The following is a 21,377-nucleotide window of genomic DNA, read 5'->3' as shown; positions in this document are numbered from 1 at the left end:
CTCAATTCTAAAAACTTTTGCAGAAACTGTTGATCACAGGCTATTTACACACACAAAAAAAACAGACCAATTTTTAACAAGGACTTGTGTCATGGCTTAGTAAAATTCAACACCTCAACCAGACGGTAGCAAACTGCTGGTTTCGATAATTATCGGTGGCGGGTAACTCTGGAGAAGAAGGGGTAGGACTGTCAGGAGAGAATTCAGTGGTAATGACTCTCTTTAAAGATTTTATTTTGCTCCAGTCTCCTTTATTAAAAGTTGTGTGTGTGTGTGTGTCACATTGACAGACAGGGAATGGAACGAGAAGGAGATGCACCATAAAAACCACTTAGATTAGCAACACTGTTAGCATGAACAATTAGACGACTGAGTCACCACTCATGGGCTGTTTATCTTGTGATCTGACCCATCATATCTTTGTGCGAAGCAATTACTCTACTGTAGAAGTCAAATGTTCACAGGCCAAAATATCTTTTTTTCTCCCTCTAAAGCTGCTACCAACTCACTAAATGGGTTAATAAACAATATCCCACACACTCTGATCCATCATCTGAAAACAGTACATCTGCAAGCCTACTGAGGTGTAGCCATCTACCTAAAATGTCCAGCTTGGGATAGAGAATACAGCCAAGATGCCCATGTCATCTCTGGAGGAGCTGCAGAGATCCACAGCACAGGTGGAAGTATCTGTCAACGGGACAACTGTATAGCAGAAGATGTGCTGGTAAAGATGAGAGTAAAATTTAACTTTTGGGCCCACATGCAAAAATATTTTGTGTGGTGGACAGAGCTGACAAGAAGATGAATGGAGAAAACTAATTTATTTTAAAGAAGAAAAAAAATACACTTTCATGTGAAGATGGACAGAAACCGGGCTAGAAATGAATTTAAAAGCAGATCCCAATAAATAAATAAATCAAAGAAAGCTTTGAAAATTCTAAAGCAAAAATAAAAAAAGAAAACTTTAAACTCACTAAATTTAAACAGGAAGTAAAGTCAATCACCATTAGGTGCTATTAGAGGTGCTGATACCAGTTTATAAAACATTCCCTAAGATCTAAAACATAAGTTTGAGAAGCAGAAAATGCAAGGAGAAGCATCCAAGTTAGCAGCTGTTGGTAGCGGGTTTTAAAACAGCAGGGACTCCTTGAGGTTGCTGGAAACCGGAAAATTCAGAGAGAAGATGTGCTTTTTACGGCGGGAATATTTCAGAATAATTCTTCTCTCCCGACATTTCGCTGCAGAGGAGAAGCGGAGCGAAGAGTCAAGGCCAGGTGAAATAATGACAATGCTGCCACTGGGAGCTGCGAGCTAAGTGGCCGTTCGCAACAGAGCACAAGCTGGTGAGTGAGGATAGACCGTAGCCTGCAGACGTGGCGCACGACTCCCGGAGGTGCGCTGAATGCCAGAATTTGGAATTTGATGTGAACGGTCACTGGCAGGCAGAGGGGAGGAAGGAGGGTGGGGAGAACGGGCAAACAAAAAAAGGAGAACTTGGAGAGGTTGACAACAGGGCAGGCTTCATTATAGCTTCTGAACAGAATACTTCACCGGCCCGGTGTAGTGAGTTTCAAGAGCCCAGGTGGGAAAGACTACATTAAATATCTATTCATATTCCGGCCCCGATGGTACAACAGAGACAGGGTTTCCTTTTAACAGCTTCACTGGACCCGGATTAATGCTGCCGAGTCAGCTAAAGTTTAGTTTTAAAGGGAGGCAAATATCCGTTAAATATATTTACTATGCAAGCAGCAAACATTTACATTTGTGCAAGTAGTTTTATAGCAGAAGACTTCAGGGTTACAACTGACACAGTCATTTTATTCCGTCGGTTATTGTTGTTTAGCCTCGGTTAAATGTTTGATCGTTGAAATAAGTCTTTAAAAGCTTGTTTAACATTCAAATATCAAAACTGTTTAGTCTAGGGAATTCCCACAAATGAGGTTTCTGAAAAAAAAAACAAAAAAAAAAACTCTGACACATATTATGGTTGGCTTCTCAGTGAACCAACTAATTGTTTCCACTCGAATCAAAGCTCAGCTGGAATTACCACCTAGGTGTAATTTGCTTTTTACACACAAGGTAAATCAATCATATCTAAAACGTTTAAAGTGTAAAATTCTGATCAGTGATGCAGATCTTAATGGAACACAAAGCTTGCAAAGCTGTTGAGGAAGTTTAACATTGACAAATATTTAGATCAAGATTGTTAGCAAGCAAGATGCACCCATCATCTCAGAGAGCTCAGAGAGCTCCTGATACTGAGGTTCATTGCTGGCCTCAGAGCTCCTACACATCACCGTGTACTTTATGTTCATGTTGGTTGGTCCTCGCTGGTGTCCTGCAGGCTTCAGCATCCGTATTTACTTATTTATAAATCCCTACTTGGTCAGCTTCCTTACTATTTATGAATGCACATCTCTCAGAAATGCACTGGTTTTTATCATCTTCACTCTGCTGACTTGTTTTTATTGTCGGTTCCGAAGGTCCGATCTGAGCGGGAAAGAAGTGTCTTCAGTTTGCAGCTCCTTGCGCATGGACCCTTCCACAAAATGATTTAAAACCACAGGAGCAGATCTCCTTACAATCGTTTAGAGGACTTTTAGGAGACAGGGAGGCTGCAACATGAGTGTGCAGCTGTTTTTCCTGATTGTTTTTTATTCATATTGTAAAATGTGTGGCTTCTGATAGTTGTTATTAGTAATTCTTTGCTGGTTTGTAATTCATTTTTGTATGTTGGTTGAATGTTCTAACTGACATGTAACCCCGGTGCTGCCTGGTTTGGCCATTACGCTTTTGTAAAAGAGATTTTTGTTTGTATCTCAATAAGACTTTTCCTGGTTGAATAAAGGTGACTTATAAAATTAATAATAATAATAATAATAATAATAATAAGTATTATTATTATTGTTATTATTATTATTATTATTATTATTATTATTATTATTATTAACATCAACTTAGCAGAATCCTCAGCAATCATTGGTATCCATGTCCCTACTAAACTCAACATCTGATACCTGCATTGTGCAGTCAGTTTTTTTTTATTCAATGCCGGGTTCTGTGTATGAGGCTCACAAATCTGTGTTAGGGACTGTTGATCTAGTGTGACGATGCATTTCCAAAGTGTTTCTTATCATTTAAAGGGATGTTCACAGCTAAAAGAAAACTGTATTGGCTGCAGGAGTTTAAAGTCTCCCTGAGTCACGGGATCTGTTTTGCCACAGTGAGTAAAGCAGCTGAAACATTTGTCATTAAATTGAATGACGTCTGCAGCAACGTGTTATACAGATGTGTCAAGTAACTAAGTACAAATACTTTGTAACCTTACTTAAGTAAAACCTTTGGTTATTTATACATTACTGTAGTACTTTTTTGCCTACTTTTTACTTCTACTTCTTACATTTTCATGCAGTTATCTGTACTTTCTACTCCTTACATCCACAGACAATAGTCTCATTATGTCTATTTTATTTGAGCTTGTATTCATTCTGGCTTGTCAATAAAAAACAAGAACATTTTTCAGATAAACAGAGCTACACGAACATAGTGATTTTGATTATGGTTGGAGGCACCTAGTTGTTTGCAAATGCCCCAACAAAAATGTAAGAAGAAGAACAAAACTTAGAAGACAATTACATTATTAGGATTATTTGTTCTTTTCCTCTTTTTCATTTTTTGATTAACCGGTAGGATTAATCATTTATTTTGACTATCCTGTCTACTGCGTACAGACAACCATACAAGGGTAACTGTTATAAGAGGGTAATACACTAATTTTCATGTCCAGTTTTGCTACCTTACATCTGTTGCCCTCATCAGTTCCAGTAGCCACGCTTAGATGTTCATTTACATTCCAATAATAAGTAAAAGGTTATTGATAATATCTCTCTGAAGTTTGACTTTTTGCACCAATACTTGTAGGCAACCAGACATCAGGTTTTCTGTTCTATGAAACTCATGTTCATGCTCAGTATTGCACCTATTTGGACCTTTTAATATATTTTTATTTAAATCTGGTACTTTTATACTTTTAGTTGAATAAACGGTTTGAGTTGATACTTCTACTTCAACAGAAGTATTTTTAAACCCTAGTATTTATACTTCTACTTGACTAATAAACCATACTTCTTCATCTGCACATGGGTAACTTGAACTGCGATGAAACGTGTTATGGGGCAAATTATTAATGAGCCACGTCAAAACAAATGCCAGCATTAACTTTACACTTGGACAAATTACTCCACATGGGCGAGGAGGAAGACGAGCACCAATTAAAGCCTTTAGCTAGATGTGTCAATGCACATCCTCAGAAATAAATGATAAAACTTTGCATATTTGAGGTGACGTGTTGTCAGAACATTATAAAAGTTTTCTTATTTGTCAAAATACGTATAGAAATAAATTAATTAATTAATTAAAACACAGTATCTGCTTTCTGAAATGTCTTAAGAAGCCATTTACCGTACGTGCAAATGTTTTAACATTTGGTAAATTAAAGCAATGAACTGGAAAATTTTAACCTACACACCGTCCTTGTCCACACTAAAACAGTAATTTTGGAAAACATTTTATTTCTGTGCACATAACTCACACCCATATGCAGACAGAGGTTTAGCAGGAAACTAATGGAGATAAAAAAAAACAACTCCTAAGTTTTAAGCATGTCCATGTTAAAAAGATTTTGAGAAATGATTAAGCGGTAGTCTACTAAAGTTGTAACTTTGCAAATGTACATGTTTGCTGCTAAACACGCCACGAGAGGTGTTTTCCACATCTTTTTCAGATTTGTTTTCTTGTTGTTTTTGATATTTATTGAGCAAATGTAACTAAAAGTTATAGACCAAGAGAAAATAGTAAAAAAATATTTTTGAAAAAAAGTGTCTTGGGTAGATCACTGCCATTTCCAAACCATTGCTATTACTAACTCAAAAATTTTAAAGCTTCAATCCAGCAAGCCACCTCTGAAGTTGTAATTCTGAACTGGAAGGTGAGAGATTTTTTTTTTTTTTAACCAAGCTTGATGTCAAAATCCAGTATGGCCACCCCATGTAAAAAATGCTATGCTAGCTTGAGTAAAACAACCTTTTTATTTACAATTATTCCAGTTTGTATCTAATTGAAGCACTTACAACATCTGCTTGTGAACATGCTCCTTTAGTGCTTAAATAAGTAAAAGCAGAGTGATACATTGACACAGGCATGTCTTGCTAATAGTATTTAGCTTGATAAGTGCATAAAAGCCTCCTGGTTTGGTAACTTGCAACTTAAATGCCATTGGGTGTGGTATGAATCCCAAATCTGACTTCTGAGGTAAATCTAACACAGGATATGCTGTATGATGACATTGTTTATAATAATGATTCTAATTATTTCTAATTTTAGCCTCCACTGATGAAACTCAATCACCACATCTGGACTAGTGTAGAAGTTCGTACATTCCCGTGTTTCTGTACTGAAATGTAGAGTTGCAGATTTTAGATGCATTTACACTGCTGTAGATGAAAATGCTACAGAGTATGTGAGTAAACATAAAACACATTGTAATAGGGTACAAGGACTAGAGCATTCTTGAGATGAGTTGTAATATCCATAAACTGCAGATCATAATCGATAGCTACACTACTCAAAAACAGCAACTGTATTACTAAGTTACTAAACCAAACACAAATCAAGCTGACGTGAAAGAAAATAAAAAAGGAAATGTTGTTGCGCACTTGAAATTACAGCAGAGCCAATAGAAACAGAAGAAAATTAATTATTGATTCTGAGAAAAGAAGATCAAACTAAATGAGAACCAGTCCGCTTTATAAATCTATCCAGCCATCAGCATCTATTCCAGTGCAAGCGGCATGCATCTGGATATCAGTCGCAAGCATAAACAGATGGTGAGTCATTATTATATAAAATAAAACTGAGTGGGCCCGGGATGGAAGAAAAGAGGAAGAGCAAAGATCAGTTGATTGACAATTGTGTTATCAGACAGGCTGAGTTTGGCAAAAAAAAAAAGAAAAAAAGGTGTGATTTTGTTGCAAGGGTATGTAAAACAAATATTCATGGTCTTACACATAGCTTTTCTGTACATGTAAAATGTCGTTTTGGTTTGCCTCTACATTCCTGACAAATGACAAACGCTTATATTTAGCATGTTTCTCTTATGTCTTCTGTTTTTACGCAAAGCTTTGCAACAAAATTTAGCTCACATGTAAGATGTGAATGTGCAGTTGAATGACAACAAAGTCTGTCAAATGTAATCTAACTATGAAGAGGAAGAAATACCTGCTTTTGTTTCACTGGGCATTTTTTATTTTTTTAGGAGCAGTCTCATACCGCCATCTAAAGACCCAGTACCTCGCAAACATATTCATTCAACCTGAACTTTTTCACATTTTTTCACATTAAAATGTATGTCTCTAGCAACTTTGCACACCTGGAGACAGAAATCTTTGCATATTTTTGTCGTCATAATCCCTCTAGCTCAGTCAGGCTGGAGGGAGAGCCACAAATGCTCAACTGGAGTTAGATCCGGATGTTGAAAAGACCACTCTAACCCATCAAAACGCTTTGATCTAAAGCATTTAATTGTAGCTCTGGCTTTGTGTTTACGGTGATTCTTGCGTTGGGAGGGAGACCCTGACCCACATCTTGCCACTGGGAGTTTTGCCCGTTGCTCAAGACACAACTGCTCCAGCTCCTTCACATCGAATGGTTTTCACGTGTTTTCAGCAATCTTCAACTTCAACCATTGATTATCTGTTGGATTGAGGTCTGGACTTTGACTAGGCCGTTCCAGCAAATTTAAATGTTCCACGTCAAACCACTCGTGTTGCTTTATCAGCCTGTTTCATGTCCTTCTCCTGCTGGAAGGTTGGTACTTAATCCCATTCTCAAATCACAAGCAGACTGACTCAGATTTTGCTCCAGAATATCCCTATATTTAGCACCATCCATCTTCCCTTTGATCCATCCTTTGATCCACCTTTCCCTTCTGCTGAAAAACATCCCCACCGCCAGGTTTCACTGTGGAGACGGTATTCCTAGGGTGATGGCATGTGTTGGGTTTATGAAAGACATAGGGTCTTCCTTTCTGGCTGAAAAGTTACATTTTAGTCTCATCAGACCTGAGCACCAACCTCCAGTCACTCTTGTGCGCTTTAGGCAAACTCAAAATGTGACTTCTTAATTTTAACACAAACTTTTTAGGGGCTATATCTATCCATATCTCTATATATATCTATATATCTATATATCTATCTATCTATCTATATCTATCTATCTATCTATCTATATCTATCTATATCTCATAGATAGATAGATAGATAGATAGATAGATAGATAGATAGATAGATAGATAGATAGATAGATAGATAGATAGATAGATAGATAGATAGATAGATAGATAGATAGATAGATAGATAGATAGATAGATAGATAGATAGATAGATATTGTTTCTTTCTTATTTCACTTTACCAACTTACACCCAGGGCAGTTGTCCACTTTATGTTAACATTTCATGTCCAGTTAACACATAAAAAAGGTGCATTTTCCTTCCACTTAACAACTATGCTTTACTTTTTGTTGTCTTGTCACATAAAAATCTCTCTGAAATGGATTAAAGTCTGGTTGTGACATGCTCCAGGAAAAAGCTCAGGAGTATGAATACTTTTTTTTTTTTTTGCCAGGCACAGTCTGCAAACCTTCCCCTGACTGCTTTAAAACTCTGACTTTTATTCGCCCCAGTTTAATTTGAGTTGTGGTTAGCCGTAGCTCACTGACACATGGAGTGTTTGGGTACTTACAGTTTGACATGTTTACGACACGGCACAGAGTTTCTATTGCAGGTGCCGGTGAGGATGTCTACATTGTCGACAATGACAAAAGGCTTCTCCTCCAGAGTAACGATGGAGAGGTGGTTCTCATCAGCATCCTCGTCCCCATGGGCGTTATACCTCGGCCACACCGGAAACATGAGAGACAGCGTCCCGTTCTCCCAGCGGCCCATCTGTGTGCGCACAAACACACACACACAAATAAATAAATCAGACACAAGAATCCTAATGGGGTCTTTTTTTAACTTTTCTACTTAAAAAAAAACACCTAATTTGTTACCTTCTCCCACTTCCTTTCACTGTTCAAGACAATGACAACCAATCTGGGGTTGGCCTGGTAACCATCTGGAGTAAAGGATAGGTCTCGTCCTTCGTTCCACACATGCATCATGTGTCTGCAGTCCATGGGGAGTTAGAGAGCAGGGAGCTGTTGTTATGCATCAGTCACACTTTGTGCACAGGAGCAGATACATTTCAAATAACACGCTAAACACTCGGTAATCGCTGTAAAAGGATCCTCTACAAATCAATGCTGTCTTCACCCACTGTGTGTGTGTGTGTGTGTGTGTGTGTGTGTGTGTGTGTGTTTGTGCGTGCCTCAGTGTGTGAATCTCTGTGTGAGTGGGAGGGAAGCAGAGTCAGAGGGCACATATCTCTTCCATCAACATTCTGCATTGATTCCTCCGCAGATGTACGCCTGAAAGACAAGTCACTGGTGCAGCGAGGGTGCCCTCACTCTCTTACTCACTACAGCTCTCCTGCATGTGCAAACAGGGCCTTCGCTGAAACATTTACATTCGCTAAAGCGAAGCAATAGAAGGCAGCAAACGAGCCAGCGTGGAACGCAGTGATACGAAACTAAGAGCGCACTCGCTTTGGTGAAACAGTTTTCAAAACAGCAAGCTTGATCTGGTTGTTAAAACATTAGATCATAGCTTGAACTGCCGCTGGGCAAAAAGAAGGGTCGTCTGAAGAAGTGTAGAGAGAGGACTAAATTACAAAACGGACAGCGCTTCCTCTTAAATAATTCATTTTGACACTGTCAATCACAAGTTGATGGATGATGTTTGACAACTGAAACCTCGCCTTAACAAAACAGAAAAGTCAAAATGACACTCATGAACATTTTAGATTGAATTTTATTAAATCCAAATAGTACCTCTGCTCGTAAGCGTTTATTCCAATACACATTTTCATTTAAACCAGCATCGGGGCAGGGAAATTTAACAACCCTCGAGGTTTTCTTTGTAAGCAACCAGGGCAAAAGGCCATAAAGGGTCCATGCATAAGCTGAAATATTGTGACAGAAGGTCATGATGCATAAGGGGAATTATTTGACTGCAGCTTTGTGTGGACCCTGTAGCTACAAACAATCATAAGTATTCTTTACTCCAGCAGGTGGAATTTTATATTGCCTCGTCTGCAAGTGAGCTGTTGGGGTCGACACACATAAGAGGAGGTTAGAGAGCTGTAGTGAGTATCTATTTTCACCAACACTAGAGCGCAAAAGTATTTTTGCCCTTAGATTCTTTTTTTCTTTTTCTGTCACATTTCAATATTTCAGGTCATTAAGCAAACTTTAATATCAGACAAAAATAAACTGAGGAAGTACCAAATGCAGTTTTCAAATGACAAAATAAATCAATAAATCATTCGTAAAAGGGAAAAAGCTATCCAAGCCAACCTGGATCTACATGAGGATTAAAGTCCAGATCTCGACAAAACCTTTGTTATGGTTTCTCTGGACTATTTAAGATGTGGATTACATCTCTGCTTTGAATCATTGTCCTGCTGCACAACCGAAGTGGGCTTGATCTTAATGTTCTTGAAGTAATTTAGACACGGTTTGCCAGTGTTCCAAGTTTTATTGTCCTTAAGCCTTAGATATAGTTTTGAAATCCGTTCCAGACTGATAAATGTCAATGACTTTGTTTCTCATCTGAATGTCTTTCATTCTGGACATGATGTGTTGCTGTTTGAGATCTGTTACCTTAAGTCATGCTGTCAGATATGATCCATTTAAGATACTTATTGCTCCTACAGGTCCATAACGAGGCCTTGGCATGGCCAGTAAAACCTAATTTTAAAAATATGGTCAATCACAGGTAATTCAGGAATTAACCAAAAGGGTATTTTTTTTTTTTACATCGACTCAGATTGTTTTGGATGTTTTTCTTCTAAAGGACATTTTGTAAAACTGCATTGTGTATTTACTCTGTTTAACTTTGTCTGATTTAAAAAAAAAAAAAACTGTTTGTGGCATTCTATTGTGACAAAACAAAAAAAGACGAAACTAAAAACTAATAACCTCAGAAGAAATCAGTAAGGAGGCAAATACATTTCCACAGCACTGTAGAAGTCAGCCTGTTTCTTTTCTTTTTTAAGTCACATTCAATTCATCCAGTGGAGCAAGTAAATGAAAGGTCCCAGAGCATGTAGGCACTGCAAAAAGGGTAAAAAATAAAAATAAAATAACAATACCAAACTGCTCCATTGACGGTACGCCCTCTCTCAGCATGCACAAATAATTAGCTCCACATAAACCCACGCAGCTACACATAATAGACACTTCTGCTCTCTGTAATTGAAGCCGTCTTTATTATAGATTACAATGGTCTGATTTATTAGCGGCATGTCGATATAAATATATATTTTAATGTTTGAAAGTTCCTCACGGTGCAGCAGGTGATGCCCTTGTCGCAATGAATTGCCATGGCTGAGTACATTTAGCGGAAACACTGTTGCAGTTTATTCTAGGAAAAACGCTGTCTCCTCCTATTTGTAGCAACACTTTTCATCTACAGAGTTCAAGCATGCATGTTTTTAATGCATGCAAGAGGAAAACAAAAACCGATATATTTACATTTTTTGGTTTAGTTGTGCATTTTTAGGACGTGATCCAGTGATTTGCTCTTAGAAATAAAATATTTGCAGCTCTTGTCACTGTAACAAAGGGTCACTTCTAGGATTTTACTTATCAGGATATAATAAAAATTATCCGCTCTTTACCCGGTCCTAAAATCAATAACTGGAATTGGTCGTTTTCTGGCCCAATGCTTCAGTTCATTGAGGTTTGCAGCTATTAATTCCTACACAGTTCTTTTAAGGTCACAGCAATTCAGTTTAATTTGTTCTATTTAGTTAACGGCAATTCACACCAAAATGTCATCACAAAGAGTTTGACAAGATAACCCGCTCCAATTCTTATGCAGAAATCTAGATTCGGACCAAACCAGTCAACATCTAATCATGCAGACTTATTTAGCCAGGTTGAATTCTGAGGTTTGACAAAGCCTGCACTACATCTTTTTCTGTTTTATGATCATGTTGTAGCTCCGTTGCAGTGTTTGGGATTGTTACCCTGTTTAATGACCCAGTTTAAGCTAAGCTTCAGTTGTTCAAATGGCCTCAGAGAGGACAGAAGAGAATGTGGTTAACCTAATGACCAAGGTGTCCAGCTATTGTGGTTGCAAAATGATCCAAATTATCAGTCCTCCAGTGTGTGGGAGATGTTTGCCGTCACATGCTGTGTTTGGTCCTGTGCTTTGGGTTTCACGTCTTTAAGCAGCACTGTTTTGGTGCTCATTAAGATCCAGCTTTGCAAGCCTACAATTGTTCATAACCGGCCAGATTTTGGTTTAAAGTAAAATTCTAATTGTACCATTATGTTTCTTCTGATTCGAATCAGTAGTGCCATCTTTGAGAGACCAAGACAGAATCCTGCCTAAAGGAGGAAGCTAAAAATTAGGGTGATGGCAAGGAGGCCTTCCAACCTCAAGGACTTGGAGCTCTTTTGAGGCTGAGAGATAAAATGCCAAAATACCAGTGGAATCATGCTTAAAGCAAAGGTGTGATTGCTGTAATGCTAATTTTTTTAAATATTTTTTCTAGTGATTATTGGGAACAATCTTTGACATTACATTTTTAATAAAACATAAATAAAAATGTACATCTATTTCAAATCAAAATAGATACCCCTTTTACATGCTGTTATCTTTTTAGAGATGCAAGTCCAGTTTCCAATCAGAAATAAACTACTTGATAAATAGTCTTAAACATAAATCTGCCTGGGTATGAACAATTCAGGGCTTAACTGTCCATTGAGTCATATTAGGTTTAGAGGTAAAGGGCTTTTTGTTTTGTCTGTTACTAACTGTCGAGTTTATAAAACTTTAATATTGCATCTCTGAGGTCATATGGTGATGTCCAGCCACCTTGGGAATGTGTTAACAAGCTTGTACACTTACAACTAAAAAAACTGTCAGAACACCTACTTTTATAGAAGTGGGGGAAGAACAGTAACTAAAGTCTATTTGGTTAGCAGCACGGAGGAAGTTAACTAGTTAGTCATTTCCATTTGTGAGCAGTTATTCCTTCCTTTCACACCTTAAATTTTGCGCGTTTTTGGACATTTCATACCTTGCTTCTTCAGGTGCAATTTGTGAAGTGAAGCAATTTGTAACCTGCTAAAGGGACAGCTTGTACTCACTTTGACAGTGAGGCATTTAAGATTTATTTTAAAGCTCCTCTTAGTATGCTGTACGATGATGTGGTCATGTCTTTCTGATAAACTATATCCATCAGCAGGACATCACTTTGAGTGGGTTTACGAGTCATAATCTTTCATATTTCAGTAGAGTCAATCTGAATTTACCAGAACCACAATACATATAAACAGGTTGTAATGAAAAGTAAAAAAAAAAAAAAGCAACCGAAAAAACAACTAAGTAGCCTATATATATATATACATGGGGCGACTGTGGCTTGATGGGTTGAGTGGTCGTCTTGCAACCGGAAGGTTGTGGATGAGATTCCAGCTACCCCTTATCACATGTTGATGTGCCCCAGGGCAAAGCCCTTAACCTCAATTTGCCCACCGATCTGCATATCGGTATATGAATGTGTGCGCGTGGGATTGGGTGAATGTGGCTCTAATGTACAGTGCTTTGAGTGGTCAGTATGACTGGAAAAGCTCTATATAAGTTCAGACCATTTACCATTTATATTTATTTTCCATATTCAAGAATCAACTGATTATGGAGGTATATAAAAAGAAAATTACATAATTGGGAAAAAGGTCAACATTTTAATCACTCATTCCAAAAAGTGAAATCGTTTTGTTACAGATTGAGCAAATTATTCGAAACCTTGAGTTTTGTATTTTTGATAATTATGGCTTTCAGACAAAGAACATCCCAAATTCAGAAAATCCAAATACAGTGAAAAAGTTAACATCTACACCCTAATCAGCTAATTGCAACCCCATGTAAAGGTTCACTAAGCCTCTAAATGTTCTCTCACCCAGTTGGTTTACCAATTAATAGTGAAGACTGCTGACTGGACAGATGTCCAGAAGGCAGTTATTGAAACCATCCACAAGAAGGGTTAGAGACAAAAAGTCATCACTAAAGAAGCTGGTTGTTCACATAGTGCTGTATCTAAGCTTGTTCAAATAAAGTTGAATGGAAGGAAAAAATGTGGTGGGAAAAATTGCAACAGCAACAGGGGTAACTGCAGCCTTCAGAGGATTGTCAACCAAAATCCATAAAATAATTTGGGAAGATTAACAAGTGGTGAGGTTGATGTCAGTTTATCAAGAGCTGCTACACACAGACCAATACTACACATGCATCTCACCTGTTGTTCAGTCGACCAGAGTCCTCTTTTCAGATTAAAGTAAATAGGGGAGTCCCGATACAAGTTTTTTCCAAGCCGGATACAAATACGAGTACTTCAGTTTATATGCTAGCCGATTCCAAGTACCAATACTGAGGAACTTAATAAATTGGTGCTTATTAATCAAAAATAACTTAACAATATCATTGACCACTGAAAACGACTGACCATCAAGGCCGACAAATTCGGTGAGAGCTTCATTTATCCTCTCTCCTTTTTCTTTTAGAGGTTCAACAAAAAAACCTCTTGGTGTATAGCTCCACTACCAGCTATAGAGTGGTATCTAGCCTTTGAGTTGCAGCGTAGTCAGTATTGGTATTGGGACACCGCTATAAGTAAATTTTGCTTTCCATTAGGAAATCTGCCCCCCTTGGTGTGGTGTTGTGTGGTGTTGTTTGTGTGGGGGGTCTAGGAAGGTCTCCCCTATTGGGCAAGCTTGCCACCAGGGGTTGGTAAGGGCCATGAGTGGACAGGGTCCTGGGCTTAGTCTTGCCACTCTTTCAATTTATCTGACGTGTACCTCCAGATGACGAACTTACTCACACTCGCCTGTTCAACACAAACTCACTTATTTCTACGCATACATTCACTTAGTCAACACACACATCAGTGATACACAGCAATCCAAATGGTTGAAGGTCATGCAAACACAGGTTACTATGACATCAATTTGGTCTACCTACATTGATGCTGGATGAAGTCTGGATTAATAAAGGCAACCATTCAATTACAATGCTGTTTTAAGATGTCCTTTTTGTAGAGAAAAAACTGCCCTGGCACATGTTGGCAAGCAGATTTTATATCAGGTATGCCTGAAACGCCAAGGCAGGACTTAAAGGAGGCCCATCCAAGTAGAAATAGAAATGAACATGCTTCTCAGAATCCTGACAATTTTTTTGATATTTTTTCTGAGGCTGCTTTCATAATCTGAAAACCACAATTATCATATAAGTGCTTGATATTTCACTTTGTTTAACAAGTCTATATAGTATATGAGGTCCACTTCCTGGAATAAGTTACAAAAACAATTTAGCTTCCTTTAGCGCCTGTACATGACTGTTTGGGAGCTGCAGCACTTAAGCCGAATGCTGCAAGAGGCTGCAAGATGGGATCTGTTGTGCGTCTTTGTACACTCCAGGTTGGATTTGAATAATTTTAAAACCTGACAAAGATCAGATCTTTATTTTTTTTGGTCTGAGGTTTAAAAAGCCTCACAATAAAAGAAGTATATGTTTGTTTTCCCCTGATTGTACACAATAAAGAATGTAATTAATCACTGAACAATTTTATGGGGAATTAAAAACAGCCAGCTGTTGTTTAAATGGCATTATCATAAACAATAATTTTCAAATTTGATCTGCTGTTAGCTGTAACACTTTACGTGACCCTGGTGTGAGAAACTTTCCAAAATGCATGAATGAAGGAGGGGAAAAGGATCTTTCAATATAATTTTAAAGCAGCAAGAGAGGGGAAAGCTATCACAGAAACATTTTTCTAAATAAACGTACAAAGAATAAAGCTCGTTTTCACCCTGTACTATTACGCTGCTCAAACATACTGAAGTCTAAGATGTTAATTCCCGTGCAGCCGGAGTGATGTTGGATCCAGCAGGTTTGATGGTGTCTTTTAAATGCCAGATTATGTTGTCTTGTTCCTTCGTCTCTGTCTCACGCTGTTGATGCGCACACTGCGGCAAAGATGAAATCTAAACTAATGTATGCAGGAGCCTGATCAACGCCTCACCACCTCATACTCAGGGAAGGGGAATCCAACCTGTCAGTTCGTTACCACAAAAATCAATGCACCGGTTTTCACTAAATTTAATAACTTCCTGAGACAAATTAAGTGCATCTGTGGCAGAAAAAAGAAAGCTTCTTTTAGGAGTTATACTGGATCAACATGTTAACAGTAGCACTATTGAACATGGTTTAATATATATTGTAATGAGCTGATAAGGAGGAGAATTTGGATAACAAAGACATAATTGTCGAAATTAAATCATGGCTCCTATTCTAATAAAGGAGCTCATAATTCATCACAGATAAACAGAGCAGAGTCACCTGACCTTTGTGTGTTTGTTAGTTTCATATAGACATCAGAATTTATTATTTCGCATTTTGGCCACCGCATCTTTCATATTCATGAGGCCGTCACAACATCACAGCACAGAAACATGATGACAAGCAGCATGACTCTCGGTGCTGTGATGGCGTGTTTATAATTTGGCATCTTTCTCTTCTCTTACTGTTTAAAGGAGCTGGCAAGAACAACATCTCCAGAGAGCAGCGGACAGCCATTAATGAGGGACGCAAATATAGAACTGTGCAAAAGTTATAGACCCACTACTTTATAGACACTTTAGTCAGTTCAAATAGTCAGTATTTTCTTTTTAAGTGGTCTGCGTCAAAAGTTCTCTTGGCTTTTGTGATGGTTCCTTCTTTTTTTTTAGACTTTGCCTGTTTGTTTTACACTTTCTCTGTCCTGATGTTTGACCAAAACATCTGTGCCCGTATTTACAAAGAATCCCAAGACTAAAAGTAGGTCTTAGTGACGTCATTTTAGGAAAGATTTAGGAAGAATATCTCCAATTCATTAATTTTGTTTCAGTGCTCTAGTGACATAATTTTACTGAGGATAAATAAATAATAGGAAAAATATTGAATAGTCATGAAAAAAGTGGAGAAATTTTCGAAGAAAATATGTGAAATAGGTGAGAAAGTTTTGTACCGTATCGCATGAAATGTTGTCTTCCTCAGAGTCGCTCTCAGCAGCAATCTGAATCCCTCTGAAGCTAAGACTCTTATTTATGCTATCGTATACCAGTTTTCCTTTGGCTAAAACATCTTTACTGTAACCACTGGTAAAGATGTCTAAAGATGTCTATTTCTTTTCAAATAAATGTGACAGAAGCTTTAATAACTTTCTAACTTTCGGTTTGTTATTGCAGTAACAAAAACTCTGAAGGATTAAAAAAAACAAAAAATAAATTAAAAAAAATAATTTACCTTCAATTTGAATGAATTTGAATTTCTACTCAGTGCATGTATCTCTCTTTCTCTGTGTGGTTCTTGAGAGGGTTTCTTGTCTATAAATGTGTTATCTCAGGTAATAAATCATTTTGTTAAATTACCGATGACAAAATAATTGATAATAAACCACCACTAATTCATGTGAAATGTAAACTGAAGCAATTTTTCCATTTAATCTTTACATATCGAAAGATGATCTGAAAAGCATGTCACTCACTTATGTCTTCCTCTTTAAAATGAGTAAAAAAAAAATACAGAACATTTTATCCAAGTAAAGCAAATGTGTGGTAATCTTGATAATTCAGGAAAACTGGAACTTGAAAACAGCCCTTCACCTAAACTGGCCCATATCCAGAATCAGAAACATAATGTAAAAGTTAAAAATAACTGATACTGAGACAAATTAGCCTGCAGGAGGACACACGTTTATCTTGCCTACAAGCACAGTGAGGAAGAGGGTAGGAAAGGCAGAAAATAAGATATTGTTTTTTTCCCCATATTGTTTTTTCCCCTTCCTTTTGGGATTTCTCACAGATAAAACTAAAGAAATGAAAACAAATAGTATCTTTATCCTACATCACACACACTTGCCAACTTGGCTTCACTCAATGCATCTTGACCCTGGCAGATGAGGATTAACTTGTTTGTGCGAACATACCACTTAGTGTCCATCAGCTTTAAAGAAATGCAACTTAGAAAAAGCGGCAAATACATTTTTGAAAGACCTTCATAGAGTCTGAAAAATATTTAGAAAAATATTCTAGCATGGGGTGGGAGTGTCATGGTTTGAGGCTGCACAAGCGCTGCCATCTGTGGGGAGCTACAGTTCATTGAAGAAATTATGAGTGCCAACGAAGTTTGCCTGCTCTCCATATTAGCCGGAAAGTCCCGTTTCTTTAGCTAAATTAAAGTGTTCCATACAGGGCGCTTGTTTCCCCGAATTTTGACTGCAGCCTCCAATTTGTATTTGCAAACACCAGATGGGACTCCCCGCCTTACTTACCAAGACCTAAAGGAAAAAGTCATGTCGAAGTAGTTCAAGCCCTTCCCCGAATGTGGACATTTTCACTTAAGGGTGTGCCCAGTTTTGTTGCCGGCAGCTTAAACATCGATGTCTGTGTGTTGAGTTTGTTTTGAGAAGAGCAAATCTACAGTGTTATACAAGCTGTACACTGATGACATTGTATGGTGGTATCATACCTCCAGTGTTATCCCATGAAAATATATAATAAAATATTTACAAAAATGTGAGGGGTGTACTCACTTTTGTGGGCTATTTTATGTGCTGTCCACAGAGCTGTGTAACAAAAAATGTAAGAAGAACAAAGTGGCTAAAAATCTGCTTTAAGGCTGACTTGTTGGAAGTGCATTCTGTCACGAAGGAAAAACACGTCCACATCAGAAGCTGCTGAGCTCTCGTTAATACAGAGCAGCAGCAACATAAAGGTCTGCCTTTCCCCTTTTTTTGTCTTTTAGCTAAGGAGACACAATGGGCTTCAAAAAGCTGCGCACAAAAGCTGACAGTGTTAAATGTCATTAGAAATCACAGAGTTTAACACTGCTGTCATCTCCGCTTCCTTCCCCAACACCAGCCGTCTCATTAGAACATTAAAAAGTGTTACGCAAGACCGCTGAACACCGAGCTACAAAGACAAACTGAGTTATGCAAGTCCCTAGACCTCAATCTTCTTACACTCGTCACACATAAACCCACACAGACGCACACACATACACACACCTGCGTAGGGCACTAGGTGGGAGCTTCCCCGGGCTCCTGTCTGATGGCGTGCTATAGCAGCTGGTCTGGGCCTCTGGCAGCTCGCCTTTCTCCCGCAACATGGAGGTGGCTGCAGTGGAAATGATGCCCACCCCGTCCCGCACCCGCGTCTCCAGCGGGTACTCCCAGTCGTCATAGGATACAGAGATCATACCCAGGGGATACATCTGAAAGGAAAAGAGATCTGAGCAGCGGCACATGTGCTGTGCAGGATTCAATTTTACTTCAATTCAGCATCTCGGCCCTTTATTTCTTTACATCCCGAAGTGTTTCTCAGAGGCGTCAAGGTTCCCTCCGCTATGCTGAAATAATTCCTCGTTTGCACAAGTGTGATTCTCTGTTCCTACATTGGGCATCCCGATAAGTACATTTCTTTAAACCTGCCAGTCCACCCTCCCCTAGTTTTTTTTTTTTTCATTTCAATTTGGTGTTGACTCTATAATCAGATGTAACCCAACTCAAATATGAAGATTCATGTCAGACAGAATGATGGATGATAGAGGAAGGATGTTGTTTAGAAAAAGAGAAAACTAACTCTAGTATGTCTCAGTGGGAAAACATCTGAGCTGATCATCTAGTGGCGGGCCGAGTATGTCCACATGTAATATCATATAATGTTTGAACTGATTTAAAACTGTCTTTCTAATTTCAAAACTGTGGTATTTGGAATTTAATGCGAAACAACGGGGACTAATCATTTTTGCAGTTTTTCTATTCCCCACCTTAATGTTCCTAATGGAGTCGATCCTTCTTGGCATTAGGACCAGAAAAGGTTTGGACAATTATCCAAATAAGTGCTCCACCAGTTCTTTTAAGCTGCTCGTCGCTGCGATGCTTTTATTATTGTTGTACAATTCTTTCATAAAAACGCTCGTCTTTTTCCCGGCTTGTGAGGTGGTGACATTGCTGGGTAGGTCATAGTTTTGTTTATTATAGTATTGTTATTATGCAGCAATAAGCTAGGCTTCTGGAGACTGAGAGTCACCTTGTCATCAGGTAACCGTTGGAAATTATTTTGTCGGTTTTAAACATAATTTTTCAGGTTTCCTGCTGATTTTTTGAGTCAAAATTCCAAAGTTTTCCAAACTAAGATTACCAGGATTCTTAGTCCTTTTTCCTATTAAATTTCTACAGTTTTTAAAGATGGGTGGATGAATGGGAACTTAATAGGGGAAGTAATAGGGGTAAAAACCGCAATCTATAGATTGTTTGCCAATACTCTTTTTCCGTATTCATCCAGACCAGAAACATAGATGATACCAGGCTTTAACTGTAGAGACTTTTTGTAAACATATTTAACATTTATGTGGACCCACATCATTACACTCTCACCTCTATGTTTTCACTGTCAGGACTAGTATTTCTTTTTATGCGGGTTGACTACGTGCTGTCTCTCCTACATTGGCTGAGGTGTCAGGGCAACTCAAATTCTGAAATTCAGATATTTTCATTGACACCTTCTTTGCAAAATCTGAAGCACTTTTGTGCACAGACCCCATGAAGCCTTATTTTAGAAGGATGGACACTGTGGGACCGATCAGAAACAATATGGTGTGTTTTTTTTTTTTACCTCATTATGACTGCTTTTAGTTGCTCACATTGTTGTATCTTTTTCCACCCTTGTGAAGTTTAACAATTTATCTCTTCTATGTTGGAATCAGATACAACCTACAGTTCAAAGTTACTGTGAAATCCCACAGTCCATCTTCTTAATGACATTCAAGTGATCACAGATATTGTAACTTGATCAAAGGTGTGCTTATGCTTTTGATGATTTTTTTGTTTTTATATTTGAGCTTTATACATTTTGTACAGTGTTTTATTTCTTTTGTAATGTCCATAAGATGTTATCAACAGAGCACCTACAATATCCATAGATGTTTTGACTCAGTTCAAGTTGAATTTAATCAAATATTTAAAGTTAGGTACTGGTCTAACACCAGAATTGATAGTCTATATTAGGATAAACTGGTAAAACTAGTAAAACACCGCTGACGGGATGCAAGAAACTGCAACATAAGGGGCTTAGTATAAAAGGTACAAATACAAGTAAGAAATTGCAATAATGCAATTTAATGCAATGTAATAAAACATTTATATTATATTTTTACACACATGACTTATCACGTTCCATTATCACATGTTTTAATCTGCATACATACATTGCTCTTTTTTTCTCTCTGCCAAAATCAGTGAAAACACATCTTGTGTTTTCATCTGCTATAGCAATATAAACCTATAAAAAATTCATTCACATCCTTTTTAAACTCTCACCACTATATCATCTTGTTGATATAATAACCATAATATTGGGTGGAAACGAAAATGATTAGACTTTTAGACGAGAATTCAGCTGGTGTTAAGAGGTAATAAACCATTGTTTGCAACAGTTACAGTTGGGTTGTTTGTCTTTAAAGTTTTAAATTGTTTTTCTTTTTTGTCTCTTTGTCAAACTGAATAAAACAGCATCATACATATTACCAGGCTTGCCAAGTAAACAAAAGTAAAAATCCATTAAATAAATAAATCTTTTATTGCAGTAACGTAATTTCACTATGAAAAAAAAACAACTTAATTTTGAGTAAATATTTTGCTTTATAGTCCCACAGAGGGGAAATGCATTTAACCCATCCCTTATGGAGCAGTGTGCTGTCAACACTGAGTGGCGCACGGGGAGAAATCTGTGGTCAAGGGTCTTGCTCATTGACCCAGAATGATGGACTGAGTTTCAAACCATCCACTTTTGGGGCCTCTCCAGGATGCAAACACCCGGCTCTCTAAACACTTGGCCCCCACTCCCACTTGCACAGTACACTGACTTAATTGAGGGAAAATGCGGATCAAGTGACATTGTTTAAAACAATACCCTTAGCACAATGCTTTATCGGCTTTTTAAGCTATTTTCTTCAAAATACATGAAATCAAAGCATTTCTAAAGTTGAACAATCTTTGTGAACTTTAAATCAGTAATCTATTACTAAATGTTACTGCAGGGGAACAAATAGAATGTGATGTAAAGGCCAATTTCTTTTAACCACTCTTCAACGGGAAAGACAAGAGAA

At 37.8% G+C, this 21,377-nt stretch overlaps 1 protein-coding gene across 2 annotated transcripts in view; it reads right to left on the bottom strand.

Annotated features, from left to right (window-relative positions):
* The window catches only part of grin2ab (glutamate receptor, ionotropic, N-methyl D-aspartate 2A, b), a 191,291-nt gene that overhangs the window by 30,697 nt on the left and 139,217 nt on the right, over positions 1 to 21,377 (bottom strand). For both annotated transcript variants that reach the window (XM_021308564.2, XM_012882477.3), the window contains exons 8-10: positions 18,277 to 18,482; positions 8,114 to 8,228; positions 7,804 to 8,006 (exon numbers count right to left, since the gene is read on the bottom strand). In XM_021308564.2, coding sequence (XP_021164239.2) covers positions 7,804 to 8,006; positions 8,114 to 8,228; positions 18,277 to 18,482 — 524 coding nt within the window. The remainder of the gene's footprint in view (positions 1 to 7,803; positions 8,007 to 8,113; positions 8,229 to 18,276; positions 18,483 to 21,377) is intronic.

Source organism: Fundulus heteroclitus, chromosome 5 (genome assembly GCF_011125445.2).
Source record: "Fundulus heteroclitus isolate FHET01 chromosome 5, MU-UCD_Fhet_4.1, whole genome shotgun sequence".
Lineage (NCBI taxonomy): Eukaryota > Metazoa > Chordata > Actinopteri > Cyprinodontiformes > Fundulidae > Fundulus > Fundulus heteroclitus.
Note: the sequence above shows the minus strand (reverse complement) of the source record. Positions and strands in the feature narration are given on the sequence as shown.